This window comes from Tiliqua scincoides, chromosome 1 (assembly GCF_035046505.1).
Source record: "Tiliqua scincoides isolate rTilSci1 chromosome 1, rTilSci1.hap2, whole genome shotgun sequence".
Lineage (NCBI taxonomy): Eukaryota > Metazoa > Chordata > Lepidosauria > Squamata > Scincidae > Tiliqua > Tiliqua scincoides.
Genome location: NC_089821.1, coordinates 67,417,972 through 67,433,596, shown reverse-complemented (window position 1 = coordinate 67,433,596; position 15,625 = coordinate 67,417,972). Strand labels below are relative to the sequence as shown.

Here is a 15,625-nt window from a genome sequence, read left to right as displayed (position 1 = left end):
TTTGTCAGTTTCATTTGAGACTTGCTGAAATATGTGTCTGAGGAAAGAAATGCCCAGTCAGAGAAGAAATAATCTGTATACTCCCTAATGTGATGTGGTGATAACTGGGCATTTATGAACATGCCCAGAAACAATAAAACTTATGCAACTCTGTCAGTGACTGCAGATATCATGGATAATGAACCCTAGAGAGCCAAGAGAACTTTTGGTGTGCCAGGCCATTAGCTGGGGATGCAATCAGCTGCTGTTTGTCCTCTCATTCTTCCTCAGTTTCCTTGAGCTGAGGAACCTTGAGCAGCACCAAGGACTCATACACTGGCAGCTGGGTACCTTCCCCTTCCTCTTTGTCTGTAGCAAATCCTCTCAAAACATTGTTTTTATGGCTCATTCTTCCTGTCTCGGAATCCCTCTATTTTACTCCTCATTTCCTTGCACCAGTCTGGGTGGTGGGTGGGCCGTGGCCAATGTTGCAGGGTTTTCTAATAGTCATGAATTCAGGCCTACTGGGAAGCTGCATTATGATCCATTATGGTGAGCAATGGGAGAGCCTCCAAAACCTTCCTGGGAGAAATTCCAAATGATGCATTATGGCGAGTGGTATTGAGCCTGTGTCTCCTTCTATCCTCCACATTCATCCTTTTCTTAGGGTCAAACCTGGTACTTACACTGCCACCAAGAAGATAAGAAAACAGCCAGAGGAAAGTTTTCTGGAGGAGCCCCAGATCTTCCAGGGGTCTCCCAAAACACCTGTATAGCAGCATACAACCAGCAGTCCCAGAGGATTATGTGAAAGCTCTGACTTAAGTTTAACTGATCACAGGCAGGTGGAGAGCTGAAATGGGGGAAAAAGGGAGTGGTTTGGGGAAAAATAATACAAGGAGGAAAGGAAAGTGACAAACAGGCTTATAGCACAGCCTGGGCACTGGAACAGTCCAGGTGCAGATCTTAGCAAAAGTCAGACAGGCAAACACTTAAATCAAAGGAAGTCCTGTACATGTCTAAACTAACTGATCCCTCATTATACTCACTCTGGGCATCAGTATTCCAGACTCCATTACACCTTTCCAAAGAGCTGGGAGGTGAGTGATCACATACACGCAACGCTGTCGGGCAGCCCAATCCTATGCTTCCCTAGCACCCAGGGCTGCAGTGGCACCGAAATGGCAACCGCTGCATCCAATGGGGCTGGGAAACAGTGCCAGGTCTCCTTAGGATAAGGAAGCCTACGTTCACTTACCTCGTATAGAGACCAGGCAGCCCCAGTGCGTCTCCTTGGATCTATGCCCACTGTTGATGGAAGCAGATTCAAGGAGACCCATGTCAGGTCTCCTGGGTTGGTAGGGGGTTAGGATATGGTGACAGGGTCTGTTGCCATCTCCACCCCCCTCCTGCCCCACTCCCACCTCCTGACCTGCCTTCACCCCACCCTCTCCCCACCCTGGAATGCCTCCTGCCTGCCCCGACTCACCATTCCACCACCCAGCGCTCGCCTGTAGCTCCGCGTGGCATTCCACCGGCTTCTGCCCGGTACTGGTTCAGCATGGGCTTGTGCTGAACCAGTGCCAGCCCAGCAGTGTAGCAAGCATGCCTTATAGCACGTTTGCAACACTCAGCGCTGGGGCCGGCGCAGCCTGATAGGATCAGGCCAAGCAAGATCCAAACTCACAGAGCCCATCCATGGCCTTGACTATGAGTAACTTGGTAGGTTAGGTCACTTCTTTCAGCTGGATGTTTTATTACGAATTGAGTATCTCACACCACCTTACATGCCTTACATTCAATCCAGTAAATCTTTCAGGTAATTGTGATCTGGCTCACATTGCCTACTGAACACAAATCAATCTACTCCACAACTGAGGCACTTCAGGGAGTATATTCCAAAGTAAACACTTGCCCCAGAAGAACTGCCTTCTCCATCATTCCCTAGACATTACTGTTGCTGCAATGGTAAAATCTCCTGAGCAATCTGGAATTGGTATAAGGATGACTTTCATCACACTAATAGTATGATTCTGCTGTTGACTTCATCAGTCATAACTGCAAGAAATTTCTTCAGAAATAGTGGAGATGCATCTGATGCATCTGAAATAAAACAAAAGAAGTAAGTCCAGATGCGCTCTCTCTCTCTCGCTCTCTCTCTCGCTCTCTCTCTCTCTCTCTCTCTGTGTGTGTGTGTGTCTGTGTGTCTGTGTCTGTGTATGACTGTGAGGATTGTACCAGTGTGGGGCTTCCTTTGAACAAAAAGAGAATTGAGGAACAACCGCCCCTTTCAAATAGGGCTCAATTCTCAGAACCCCTTTGGTACCCAAGAACATGTGTTTCCATCAACCTGTTCCAGAGTTGTCACACATAAGGCCTGTGGGCCAGATGCACCCCATGGAAGCTCTTTATCCAACCTGCATAATAATTGGGCTCTCCCAGCACCACCACCATCTGCTCACAGCTGCTAAGCTGAGAAGGGACATGTTTGTGAAAGTGACACTGCTGAAAGAGCAGTGCTAAGAGAACCCACGCATCATGCAGGCAACCTTTTCAGCGGTGTCTTGTGATCAAGCTTTGTGTATTTTCTCTTCTGTCATTTGCAATTAATGAATTCCCATGAGGAAAAACGATCTAATTCTGGTCATCACTTGTCTAATGACATCACTTTCTGCTTAATGACATCAATTCTGGCACTCAGCAGGTGCCATGAATACAATTTAGCCCAATGTATGAAATGAGTTCGCCATCCCTGGTTCTGACTTCCAGCTGTATCACCACAGGTGGAGCTAGTCATGAAGAACACAGCACTTCGCCAAGGCGAATAGTTTAGCCTGTACAGGGGTGGGCCATGTCCCAATTGTGGGAAGTCACAATAAGACTAAAAAAAAATGATAGTTGCCAAGGTTTGACGTGATCTTCAGAAAGAGATTGTCCAATTAAGGGTAAAGACTACATGTCTTGATGAACAATATTTCTTGAAATGCTTTGGGAACAAAGGACACTGTCATTGAGAGAATGAACAATTCAATTTTTCGTGTTTTAAATGTAAACTATAGATGCCGTAACAAGGTACTAATACTGGAGTTGTTCAAAGCAGGGCCAACAATGACCATTGAATTTCTCTGATCTCCACAGTGTTACAGGCAGTGCCAATGGGAAACCACACTCAGGTGACCGAGTTCAGACTCACAGGGTTGACAGACATTCCGCAGCTCCAGATCGCCCTGTTTGTCTTGTTCCTTGCTGTTTATGCCATCACCCTGGGGGGGAACCTCGGCATGATCATCCTGATCCACTCCAGTCCTCAGCTCCACACTCCTATGTACTTTTTCCTCAGCAACTTGTCTCTTTTGGACATCTGTTATTCATTGTCTGTCACTCCCAAATTCTTAACTGATCTCTTGAAAAAGAAAAAGGTAATAAGTTTTGCTAATTGTTTGATTCAGTTCTACTTTTATGCCCTATTTGCCACCACTGAATGCTACCTCCTGGCTGTGATGGCCTATGATCGCTATGTGGCTATATGCAACCCACTACTCTACTTTGTCACTATGTCCCAAACAAAGTGCTTTCAGCTGGTAGCGATATCCTATGCTGCTGGGATTACAAATGCCTTGGTGCATACAGTTGCTGCATCTAGACTATCCTTCTGTGGTCCAAATACTATTAATAATTTCTACTGTGATGTCCCCCCATTGTTAGCTCTTTCCTGCTCAGACACCAGTCTCAATAATGTTCTGTTGTTTGTACTTGTTGGGTTCAATATGATATCAGCCAATCTGACTATTTTCACTTCCTACATCTATATTCTGGTCACTATTTTGAAGATTCGCTCTGCCAAAAGTCGACAGAAAGCCTTCTCAACTTGTACCTCTCATCTCATGGTCATAATCATTTTCTATGGATCTGCTAGCTTCATGTATGCACAACCCAGCTCTAGAAACAATCAAAACCTAGACAAAATAGCCTCTGTTTTTTACACCGCTGTGACTCCCATGTTGAACCCTTTGATCTACAGCATAAGGAACAAAGAAGTAAGGAATGCCTTCAGAAAAGTCCTGGGTAGAAAAGCAGTTTTCTAGCACATTACTAGTACCTGTTTTGGGATACTTCATTCCCTTCTATTTTCTGTTTGTGTTACATCCCAGGGTTGAAAACGAGTCAGTGATTTGGACTCTAGTCATGAAAATGTGTGATTTTTGCTGACTTGGAGACTCATGAGTTGTATGCAAGGAAGACTCTGAAAAAGACTAGAGTCAGGGACCCCCTGACTCAACTCTTGTCCCCATACATGCTGACTCGAGTCTGCCTGTGTCTGGGTGTGCTTGCTTACTGTTTTCGCGGCATGAAAAACCTCGTGGGCCAGCATTCCAACCAGGCAAGCAGCAGGGAGTGCCAGCCACAAGGCAAGGAAGGGTTAATGTCTCTTTCCCAGCCGTGTGGGAGGGGGGAGACAGGAGCGGACTTTTTGCTGTCTCTGATAGGAAGGAAGAAGCTGATTTACATTGGACAAAGGATGGGCATTCTCATATTGTCTTTGGTTGAGGGAGAGCAGGAGGAGCAGTCAAGGGTGTTCTTACCTGATTTGCTGCAGAAGCCCAGGGAGGAGGAGAAAAGGGGAAAGGGGGGAGGTTTGTAGCATCAATCACATTTTCCACCGCATGTCAGGCTGCTGTAAACTGAGCTCCATTTTTACTTGGGAGGGGGAAGCCTCATTGAATGACCAGCTACAGTGGGACTACTTCCAAGCAGAGTTGCCAAGGATTGGGTCATCTTGGAAAGCCTTGCAGCTGCTGCTTGTGACCCTCCTCCTTCTTGCCGCTTCCGTCCCTGCTCTCTAGCAGTCTGTCCCACCCCCTCCTGCCTTGTTTACAGATAGGCAGGGACATCAGGGGAGTGTTTACCATGAACTCCTGCACACACACACACACACACACATCCAGCAGCAGTCCCATTTTTTCAGCAAGACATGGCAGGCTTTTTAAAGGGGAAGCAACTCAACTCAAGTCTTTTAGAGTAACTAAAGAGTGACATGATGACTTGGAAAGTGCCCCCATTATGACTCATTTTCAAGTTGGGTTGGGGGGGTGACTTGGCAACTCAACTCGAATCAAGTTTCACTGGGTTTTCCCATCCCTGTTACATCCTCACCAGATTGCTGAAGACACAGCTTCAGAATAAGATAATATGATAGAATGCCATTAGCACCATGAAGAAAAAACTATTTTGGCATAAGTTAAAATAAAGTCTGCTCCATCAGATGCATATCTACAGTCCATTTTGTCAGACGTATGAAGTGAAATCTTCAGTGGGCAGATATAAACAGTGGACCCTTGGTATCCATGGGGGATCCATTCCAGTATCCCCCGCGGATACCAATTTCTGCAGATAGTGGTATCCATGGAAAGCCTTAAAGTATCTCCTGGACATGACCAGAAGCGCCTTCTGGTCACATCCTGGAGGGTAAGTTAGGCCCTCCAGCGTGGGTTAGCACCCATGCTGAGTCAAATCCATGGGTGCTGAACCCATGGATAAGGAGGGTGTGCTGTATACACATATGGGGAGCCAAAAATGAACTGCGGCAGGATATGATCTCCAAACTGACCAGAGGAGAGTAAGGGAAGGGGGAGAGGATCCCGGCACAAGTTACTGCCACCAGGAACCACTTCCCACCCCCAATTCCTCCTCCCACCCTTCCGCACCCCACCACCAGTTCCTCTTTTAGCTCCCTATTAGAGCTCCTGGAGCCAGACCTTCCTTCCCATCTGGTTGCTCACACTATATATTATGTTCTATATATTATGTTCTATGGCCTACTCTGTCCCCAAGAGCAGCCTCAGTGATCACTCAGGCCCAAAGTACACTTCAAAAAACTCTAATGAGGTCATAGAAGCTCCATAGCGTGCAATGGAAAACCAGCACGTGGCGGTTTAGAACCCATTCACCTCTGGTGCATTTCCTGCCAAAAATTACTTCCCATCATCTTCCCATCCCCTCCCCGGGGAAAGAAAAATATCTTTTCATCTGCAGGGAGAAAAGGAGCTTCAGGGGGGTGGAAGTAGCATCTTTGGGAACGGGCAGATATTCTAGCATCAAGAAAGCTTTTTTTTCCATTTGGCATAGTGAATCTATAACCTGGAGCTGAGACTCCACAGGCCCCAACCACTCAAGCCTGTTCAATACAATGGGTCGCAGTGCTCTTCACATCTTACTGAATTGTGGCCCAGGCCTGCTCTTTGCATCCGTTGCACGATCCCCATTTGCCTACATTCAAAGCAACGTTAGTTTCAAAAGACCATCTTCCAGTGACATTTCAGTGGAATTTATCCCCCCCCCCCCGCCAGGCACAGAACTCCTTGTCATTGCCACCTGAGGCTTGATTTATTTCCAAGGACTAAATCCCCAGTGCCAAACTCTCACGACAAAGTCTCTTGTAAATAGCGCAGCCTCCGAGAAAATCAGACACTCGCATCAGACAGTAGTACTGATGTGAGTACAGTGCAGCAGTACTCGGCAATCTAAAGTGTCCTTCAGCCATCTCCTTCAGCCATCCTTGGACTTCTCACTTAAAACTACACCTATGGCAGAGAATTGGGCAAATAATAGAGACTCCGCTTCATGCGCAGCCCCACCGACACACCAGAACTAATCAGAGACAAGAGTTTCAAAACTATTAGAAGAGGAAAAACTTCTTGCTAACGAGGCAAGAAAATGGGTAAGTGAGAGAGCACGTCTTTTTTTTTTTCCTCTTTCTTTAAAGTGCATTTCATCACAGATGGCTAGATTCCTCTTCCCAAGCCACCTGCTTCCAGTGTGCTCATCTCCAGGCATTCCCAGCTCCCAGGTCCATCCCATCCACAGGGCCAATTGAATAGGTCATTCAGACAGCAGATGGGTGGGGGCAGTGCCGTAGCCAGTGATCATGTAGCCCAGTGCTGAGCTCAAAATGATGCCCCAAAAGTGAAGTCACATCCAGGGTTTTTTAAAAAAGTGAAATTGAGAGAAAAATCTGCCCCCCAGCAGCTCGCTGCCCACTTGCTCTGCCACCTCACCCCAGGCTCCCCCCATCTTAACACCTTGTTGGTTCTCTGCTGTATCATAATAACACCTCATTTGCTTTCAGAACAATCAGTCGCATTGGTCAGTTTTGAGTTAAGAAAATCCAGTTTTTGTTACAGTTGTGCTTTTATTTTCTGTTTATTTGGCTATAACTTATGAAAGAATAGAGATATTTTGACATGGTTTGTTTCATTGCACTCTGCTTTAAATTCCACATTGAATAGTATATATCATAATAGTATTATTCAAAAATACCAGGGTTTTCACAATTTAGGCCACTAGTGTCAAGCTCAGGTTGTTGCCCCCGTAAAGCTTGTTGCCTGGCACAATTGCTACTCCCTGCACCCCCGGAGCTATGCCACTGGGTGGAGGCACCCACCTCTGTCCTCCTGCTTGCCTCCACTGCTCCTCCCTCTCCTTCTACTCCCTGGACTGGAAAAGGAAGAAGGGAACAGAGAGGAAGACAAAAAGTAGAGCGGAGGAGAGCGCTGGGCTAGAATATTGGAACATGGGAGAGGCAGTGAGGTCAACATTTGGCATGTGATCTCAGGTGTCAAGAGGCCAGCCCTGCCTGCTCCTTTCATCCCTCCCTTCCCAAATTGGTTTAACAGGAAGAGAAAGATAAAATATCTTTGCTCTTGTCTGCCCGCCCCTACATTTCTGCCCTGCCTTTCAGCTCTTGATACTGCTGGAGGAAGACGTAGCAAAAAGAAAAATAATGCTTATGAAGCACCAAGAAGGCAAGGGAAGATGATTTGGAGCCTGCCCCTTCTCTGCACTTATGGAGATTACTGCAAGCAGGCTCCCAACTCTTCCCCTCTACTGTTTGGAATGAGCATCAGCTAGGGATCCTGGCTTCCCAGCATCCCCTGCACATGTTCATTTCAAACAGAAGAGACCTGGACTAAGGAGGCTGTATGGCAGCATAAAAGGAAGAGGCAATGGAAGTGCACCTGCTCTTTCCCCCCACACCTAACATAGGAGGGGTGCAAGCAGGTACATATGAGCAGAGGTGGAAAAGGGCAGTGGATTCAGTTGGTGCACAGTCAGATGCCACCCCTGTAAGGTATCAACAGAACAGAATTTCTTCTTCTTGTTTGTGACTTAGTACTACAGAGAAGTCACCAGTGTTATAGTTTAAATTTGAGGAAAATCGCCACCTGACATGGGAAGAGTTCTTGTACTTTCATATGTAAATACATGTAGCCTGCCCAGCATGGAGAGCAGAATGGCTGTTAGGTAAATACTGGAAAAGGCTCTGAGGGAAAACCCCTCAAATTCATGCTAGCAGTACCAGAATGACTTGCCCCAAAGAGACATTTCAGTCCAAATTTATCCACTTTCCAGACTGACATAGCTGTGCAATGGGATGTGTGCTGCACCCTGCAGTTGGGGGGCACTCACAGAGGCCTCCTCAAAATAAGGGAATGTTTGTTTCCTTAAACAGGAACGGCATTGCCCTTATGTCGGTACTGGAAAGTGGATTGGATTGCACCCTTCAACTGTCAACATGTCATGATGACTACTTTGTATGATCCCACTGTCTTTTTCCCCCCCCACACATACACACTTTTCAGTGACATGATGGCAGAAAATTACTCTCCAAATTCAGCTCTAAAATGTTCTCCCTACATTGCTCACAAAATCTTGCAATGCAGGTTCATCGCTGCACTTTCTCTGAGCACTCTTCTGGAATTTCAAGCCAATGGCTATGAAAGCTCTTCTGTGAGAAGCTCCACTTTCCTAATAGAGGGGAGCTGGAACATTCCCTTTCCCCAGATCCTAATGGGCCATAAAGAGTAAAGAGAGAATATATCTTTTTTTTTTCCTGTTGCACAGTACAAGAAGTTGTGGTCATGAAGAATCATACCACAGTGTATGAATTCATTTTTGCTGGATTCACGGACTCGTCAAACCTGCAGATCCCCCTCTTCACATTCTTCCTGGTAGTATACACTCTCACACTCACTGGAAATCTGGGGATGATCCTTTTAATCAGAATTAGCTCACAGCTCCACACCCCTATGTACTTCTTCCTGACCAACCTGTCCTTTGTGGATGCCTGCTATTCTACTGTTGTCACACCCAAGATGCTGAAGGACTTGGTGGGGAGGAGAAAGGTAATTTCTTGGACTGCGTGTGCTGTACAGATGTGGTTTTTTTGTCTTTTTTTAGCCACAGAGTCTTTTCTATTGGCTGCAATGGCCTATGATCGCTATGTGGCCATTTCCAATCCTCTACTCTATCCAGTAATTATGTCCCATAGAGTCTGTGTCCAGCTGATAATCGCCCCATACCTTCTAGGAGTGCTGAATGCCATGACACACACAACCTTGTCTTTCCAACTAACCTTCTGTAACTCCAACGTGATCAACCATTTCTTCTGTGACATCCCTGCAGTCATTGAACTCTCCTGTTCAAATACGCAGCTGAACAAAAGAATTCTGTTTGGTCTGTCTTGCACCTTTGGCATAGTGACCACCTCTATCATCATCATCTCCTACATCTACATTGTCATAGCCATCCTGAGAATTAGCTCCACAGCAGGCAGGCGCAAAGCATTCTCTACCTGCTCAACCCATCTCACAGTTGTGTCTCTCTTCTACGGGACTCTCTTCTTCATCTATGTGCGGCCCAGCTCCAGCTCCTCAATAGACGAGGACAAGATGGTCTCCATGTTCTACACCGTGATCATCCCCTTGTTGAACCCCTTAATCTACAGCCTGAGAAATAAAGAGGTGAAAGATGCAGTACGGAGACTGATCAGAGGGAAAAACTTTATATAGGACAAAAATTTATTTATGAATGTTCCCTTATGGAAAGTAAGTTATTAACCAATCTCTGGTAAAAGAAAGAATAAATCCTAAAATGAAGAAAGGTGTGGCTCAGGCTTATTAAACATTTGAATGGACTTTATTTAACCAAATTAAGATAGCCAAGATAACTCAATTGCTACCAGAACTCTTCTTTATGACCAAGCATTCTGGTAACCTGTGTTGTGCACACAATAGTTTATTGATGGCCCAATCCTATGGGCCAGTTACGACAGCGGAAGTCACCTTCTACTATCATAAATGCAGTGGGGCCACAGCACATGGCCTGCCACACTGCAAGGTGATTTGGAGCCACCACTGAAGCCGGTCAGCAGCTTCACCCAACATTGCACCATGCACCCAACATTGGTAGGGGTGGCCCCCAGTTCCAGATAAATTGGTGGAGGGGGCAATTCATGAGTGGAAAGGGGAGGTTTGGGGCAGGGAGGAAGAGGACAGGGGAAGGGACTGGGCTGGAGGGGTAGATCTCAGAGGCAAAAGCACACATTCAATCCTATCTGCCATTTTCCCTCCCACTGCACCCCTTCCTCTCTTCAGACATAAGCCAGCTACATAGCTGGCATAGCTGGCATGGGTCCAAAGAGACCGACAGGTGGCCAGAAAGTCTATCCAGAGGTAAGTAAGAAAGGTTTTACATTTCACTTAAATTGGTGGGAGACATGTTTGGGCAGTAAGGCTGCAATCTAATACACACTTTCCTGGGAGTAAGCCCCATTGAACACAGTAGGACTTACTTTAGAGTAGATGTGCATAGGCTTTATATTGTAACTTTGTTCCAAGGACTCCTTTCAGCTGGCCAGTATTTCCATATGAACTTGGTAGGCAACTTGGTAGAAAGTCTTACACAAATCTGTAAGTGCACAGCCAGGGTTCATCAATATGTACGTTTTGCATGTAAAAATTAAATACATTCTTCCTCCACAATCTGTACATTTACTATACAGATTTTCACTTATACGCACCACGTCCATTAAGACCATATTTCTTTATCCATGCCAAAATTTTTGGTTATACACTCTGGGAAGTGGCTGTGTGGGATGCACTGCCTAATGGGAGCACATCCCCACACTCAGTTTCGTACTCACTTTCAAGGCTAGGGCTTGAACCCAAGTCTCTCCTGATTACATTCTGTCCATTTTTGTATTGGCAACCTTCAGTCTCGAAAGACTATGGTATCGCGCTCTGAAAGGTGGTTCTGGCACAGCTCATGAAATAGAATCTAACAGCTTGTTGATGAATATGCCTAGGCAACAAGGAAAGGTTTTGTTGTACTTTATCAGCAGTCTGGCAAGGTGAGGTTCATGTACCACTAACTCAGATAAGACAGCCCACCTATCAATTTCATACCATTCAAATGAACAATTCAAAAGAGTGATACACATCACATAAATCTGATTGTAGCAAACAAAAAAGCTACACAATAATGAAAAACCCTCATTCTAGGACTGCCATCTAGTGGGCTTTAGACTGTCCAGAAATAGATCTTGTTTCTACATGCACTTTTAAAATGTAATGTTAGAACACAGGCCCACCTGAAACATAATCTAACCTGAATGTTTAGCATTTAATCCCAGAGGTTAGAGGTAGGCTGTGGTTACATTCTTAAACATGCTTACTAAGAGGTGTGCCTCACTGAATACAATGATACTTCTGGGGGGACACGGACAGATTTTGGATTGTGCTTTAAAAAGATTTAGGATTGTGCTTTAAATATACATTGCACATACATTCTGTACACACACACACACACAGAGAGAGAGAGAGAGAGAGAGAGAGAGAGAGAGAGAGAGAGAGAGAGAGAAGCCCAAAATTGAGAGGGTGTGGGCAGGTCTTTAGCTCTTAGACCCCACCGCAGTTTCTAGCTCAATGGCACACACTCACCTATGCACCATTAATTTGCATGCGTGTTCTGTTTGACCCTGTATCACAATAATTTAATAAAGAGAACTCCTATCATCGGGGCAGGCAAAAGGAGAGGGCTGTTCCATTCATCTCTGCTTGTCATCTTCCCAGAAACATTTGTCCGAATGCCATTGGAGACAGAATGCTGGACTAGATGGGCTGTTGGTATCATTCAGCAGAGATCTTCTTATATTCTTATTCTATCACATGTTCCAATGCTACAGACTGGCATTGAAAATGGTCCCACACCTTCCCTCTATGAACATTTTGGTTTCCTAGAATTTCAAAACTCACCAGAAAGAATCACTCATAAAATGGGAAAGAGAGGGCGGGAGGAAGTATGCGTGCGTGCGTGTGTGTGTGTGTGTGTCGCAAATGCTAACTAACGTTCCCACACTGACATAGCTGTGCCAATGAGGCATGTGCTGCATCCTGCAGTTGGATTGCAATCATGGAGGACTCCTCAAGGTAAGGGAATATTTGTTCCCTTACCTCAGATCTGGAAAGTTTGTTTAGGATTGCACTCTGTGTGCGTTTCTTGTCTACCTTCCCCTAAAAACCTGGAACCCAGGCAGGACCATCATAATAATGATCTCAACATTAAAATTAAATATGACACATTTAAACTGAAATTCCCCCCAAAAGAGTGAGTGACAAAGAGAGAGCTGCTTCCTGTTCTTTGGAAGGGATTAAAGACTGGGCAGCTGAAGGCCTCAAAGGGGATCAGTGTCAAAGGAAAATGAAACTTCCCAGACTTCCCAAGTCCAGATTTGTCCAATCTAGATAAGGAATGCTAATGGTGTTCCAAGGCAGATTCTTGTTTTGCAAGGACAGCAAATGAAACAGATACACTGTCCCATGGCTGAAACACCTCCAGTGAAAACACTTTTCAGTGCAATTAATTTCCATACCCAGGGGAACAAAAGATAAGTGCAACAGTCTCCAAACCCCAAGCTCAACAGCTCTTTGTCTGTGGTGCAACATTGGAGGTATTAAAGAACTGTCATCTTGGAGACTGAGGCATCCCAAGAACAAGGAGGTCCAGCAGGTAAATTCACTCATCCTTCCCATCAATATACTGTAGGTTGCAGTAGAAGAAAGAAGTGAAAGATGAAGCAACAGGGATTCAGTGGCAGGATGCGGGCTTGGCCCATCCATGAATCACTTCAGGGGGCAGATTAGTGAGAAATGCCTTTCTCCACTGCTTTTTCTCCTTCTGCTCTCTGGATCCAGAAAGGACTAGGAGAAAAGAATGTAGAGGGGAGGAGAGTTACACTCTAGACCCCTTCTCTCCTCTTCTCCACACTTCCACTCCATCTATGGAGCAGGATGAAGAGGACCAGTGGAAGTTGTCCTGGGTGCACCACCATGTAGGGGGGCAATATTTGGCACACCTCCTCAAGCACCAGGAGGCTGTGGGCCAGCCCTGGTCAAAATGCTAAAGAGATCAAGACATGTATGGGACAAGCATGTCAGAATATGTCAAAGAGAGGTGGCTACTGAATCATATGAAGATGGAGGAATATTTCCTTTTTGCTTCAAATTGCACTATGTGGATTGTCTGAGAAGACATGTTTTCTTTTTTTCTCAAACCGGAATGTATTCATTTCCGCCTCATTCCATCCACTCTTGATCTTTCTTTCTTTTCACTGCTCCTAACGTAGTTTTGAGCCTGCATTTCTGAAAAGGGCAGAAACAAATGAATTGGGCTGCAATCCTCAAAACACATACCAGAGAGTAAGTCTGAGCAAGCACATATAGGATTGCGCTGTTAAGCAACCAACAGGGGGGTGCAAAGAGAAACCATGCTTAAAGGGAAGCTGAAAGCATTTTGATTTTAAGTATCTTAGGTTTAAGAACATAAGAAGGGTCCCACTGGATCAGGCCAAAGGCCCCTCTAGCCTCCTGTATCTCACAGTGACCCTCTAAATCCTTCAGCTGCACATAAGACAACAGACACAACATGTATCCTGGTACCCTCCTCTGCATCTGGCATTCTGAGGTAACCCACTTCTAAAATCAGGAGGTTGCATATACCTATCATGACTTGTAACCCATGATGGACTTTTCCTCCAGAAAAGAGGCAAGGAGTTCCACAGACTAATTACACACTGGGTAAAGAAATATTTTCTTCCGTCTGTCCTCTTGCAACTCTCGCAACCTGGATGCTTTAAGAAGCTCTTTAGAAAGGAAAAATACTGAAAAGATTCCACAGCTGGAAAACAAAGCCAGAAACATTCATAGGATCAGTATTTTGTGAGTGACATTCTCCACACCACCAGCACAATAATGGAACTTTTCTACTTCTTTTCTACCCAGAAAGAGAAGAAATGACAAAAGAAAATCACACGGTCACCTATGAATTCATTCTTCTAGGATTCACGGGCTCTCCAGAGCTACAGCTCACTCTCTTCATATTTTTCCTAATAGTCTATCTTATTACCATAATGGGAAATCTTGGGATGATCCTGTTAATCAGGTTTGACTCCCGACTCCACACCCCTATGTACTTTTTTCTCAGCAACCTGTCCTTTGTGGACCTCTGCTATTCTTCTGTGGTCACCCCCAAGATGTTGATGGATTTTGTCGTGGAAAGCAAGACTATTTCCTTGGCGGGGTGTGCAGCACAAATGTGGTTTTTTGGTCTCTTTTTGGGTGTTGAATGTTACCTCTTGGCCTCAATGGCATATGATCGCTATGTGGCCATTTCAAACCCACTGCTGTATACAGTCATTATGTCAAGGAACGTACGTGCTCAGCTGTTGGCTGGCCCCTATTTTGTAGGGCTCTTAAATGCTATTACACATACAAGTTTAACTTTCCAGTTAACCTTCTGCACGTCCGAGATCAATCACTTCTTCTGTGACATTCCTGCCGTGATCGCACTCTCCTGCTCCGACACACGAATCAACAAGGTTGTGCTTTTTGTGATGTCCTGCACACTTGGAACTGTCAGCAGCTCTGTGGTTATTGTTTCCTACATCTACATCCTTGCAGCCATCCTGAGGATCCGCTCGGCTGAGGGTCGTCGCAAGACTTTCTCCACCTGCTCCTCCCATCTCACTGCTGTTTCCACCTTCTTTGGCACCCTCTTCTTTATATATGTGCGACCCAACTCCAGCTTCTCCGTAGATGAGGGTAAGACAGTCTCCATGTTCTACACAGTGGTGATCCCCATGCTGAACCCCTTGATCTACAGTGTCAGGAACAAGGAAGTGAAAGATGCTGTGTGGAGAGTAATCCAGAGAAAGGGGCTTCTTTCTATGAGACAGTAAGACAAGTGTAATCCTGTGCCTGCCTACTTGGGATTAAACTCCATGTAATTCAATGGGACTTACTTCTGAGCAGACATACATATGCATGCACTGCATGTATTTCATGGGATTACCTTATAACCCAGCTCCTCAGGTTAACCCTGCCTAGGCTGCTATCTCACCTCGTCTGATCTCAGAAGCTAAGCAGAGTCAGGCCTGGTTAGTACTTGGATGGGAGACCATCTGGGAATACCAGGTGCTGTAGGCTTATACCATAGTCTTTCGAGACTGAAGGTTGCCAACCAACCACTTCAATTTTTGTGCAAAAAATGAGTACTTTCAACATCCTGTGTTTGAGGCATGACCCCTATCAAGATTTCCACAAAGGAGGCATATCGAAAGTCTGTAATATGATGCAGTGTGACAGTTCCTGGGTTAAAGAGGTTTTGTGCAGTTTTACCTAATTCCTTTTCCTAGGTCTTTTTTTTTCAGTTTTAAAAATGTATTGTATGCATCCTTCTGTGCTGTGTTCAGCATTAAGTGGATTAGTACAAGCAACACTTAAAGATGTGGTCTCATAAATCCTTTTAAGTT

General features: G+C 45.3%; 3 protein-coding genes across 3 annotated transcripts; all 3 read left to right on the top strand.

Annotated features, from left to right (window-relative positions):
• The first annotated feature begins 3,134 nt into the window (after nt 1-3,134).
• On the top strand, nt 3,135-4,064 carry LOC136644352 (olfactory receptor 5G9-like). Its single transcript, XM_066620160.1, has one exon. It carries the CDS (start codon nt 3,135-3,137, stop codon nt 4,062-4,064), a length of 930 nt encoding a protein of 309 aa, XP_066476257.1.
• A 4,833-nt stretch (nt 4,065-8,897) lies between these two features.
• On the top strand, nt 8,898-9,827 carry LOC136660079 (olfactory receptor 5G9-like). Its single transcript, XM_066637088.1, has one exon. The coding sequence runs from the start codon at nt 8,898-8,900 to the stop codon at nt 9,825-9,827; it is 930 nt and encodes a 309-aa protein (XP_066493185.1).
• A 4,280-nt stretch (nt 9,828-14,107) lies between these two features.
• LOC136644346 (olfactory receptor 5G9-like) lies at nt 14,108-15,052 on the top strand. The gene has a single exon (XM_066620146.1). It carries the CDS (start codon nt 14,108-14,110, stop codon nt 15,050-15,052), a length of 945 nt encoding a protein of 314 aa, XP_066476243.1.
• The last annotated feature ends 573 nt before the right edge of the window (nt 15,053-15,625 follow it).

Bases quoted from the DNA above. Each gene is read 5' to 3' on its own strand.
- LOC136660079 (XM_066637088.1), top strand. From the start codon at position 8,898: ATGAAGAATCATACCACAGTGTATGAATTCATTTTTGCTGGATTCACG.
- LOC136644346 (XM_066620146.1), top strand. From the start codon at position 14,108: ATGACAAAAGAAAATCACACGGTCACCTATGAATTCATTCTTCTAGGA.
- LOC136644352 (XM_066620160.1), top strand. From the start codon at position 3,135: ATGGGAAACCACACTCAGGTGACCGAGTTCAGACTCACAGGGTTGACA.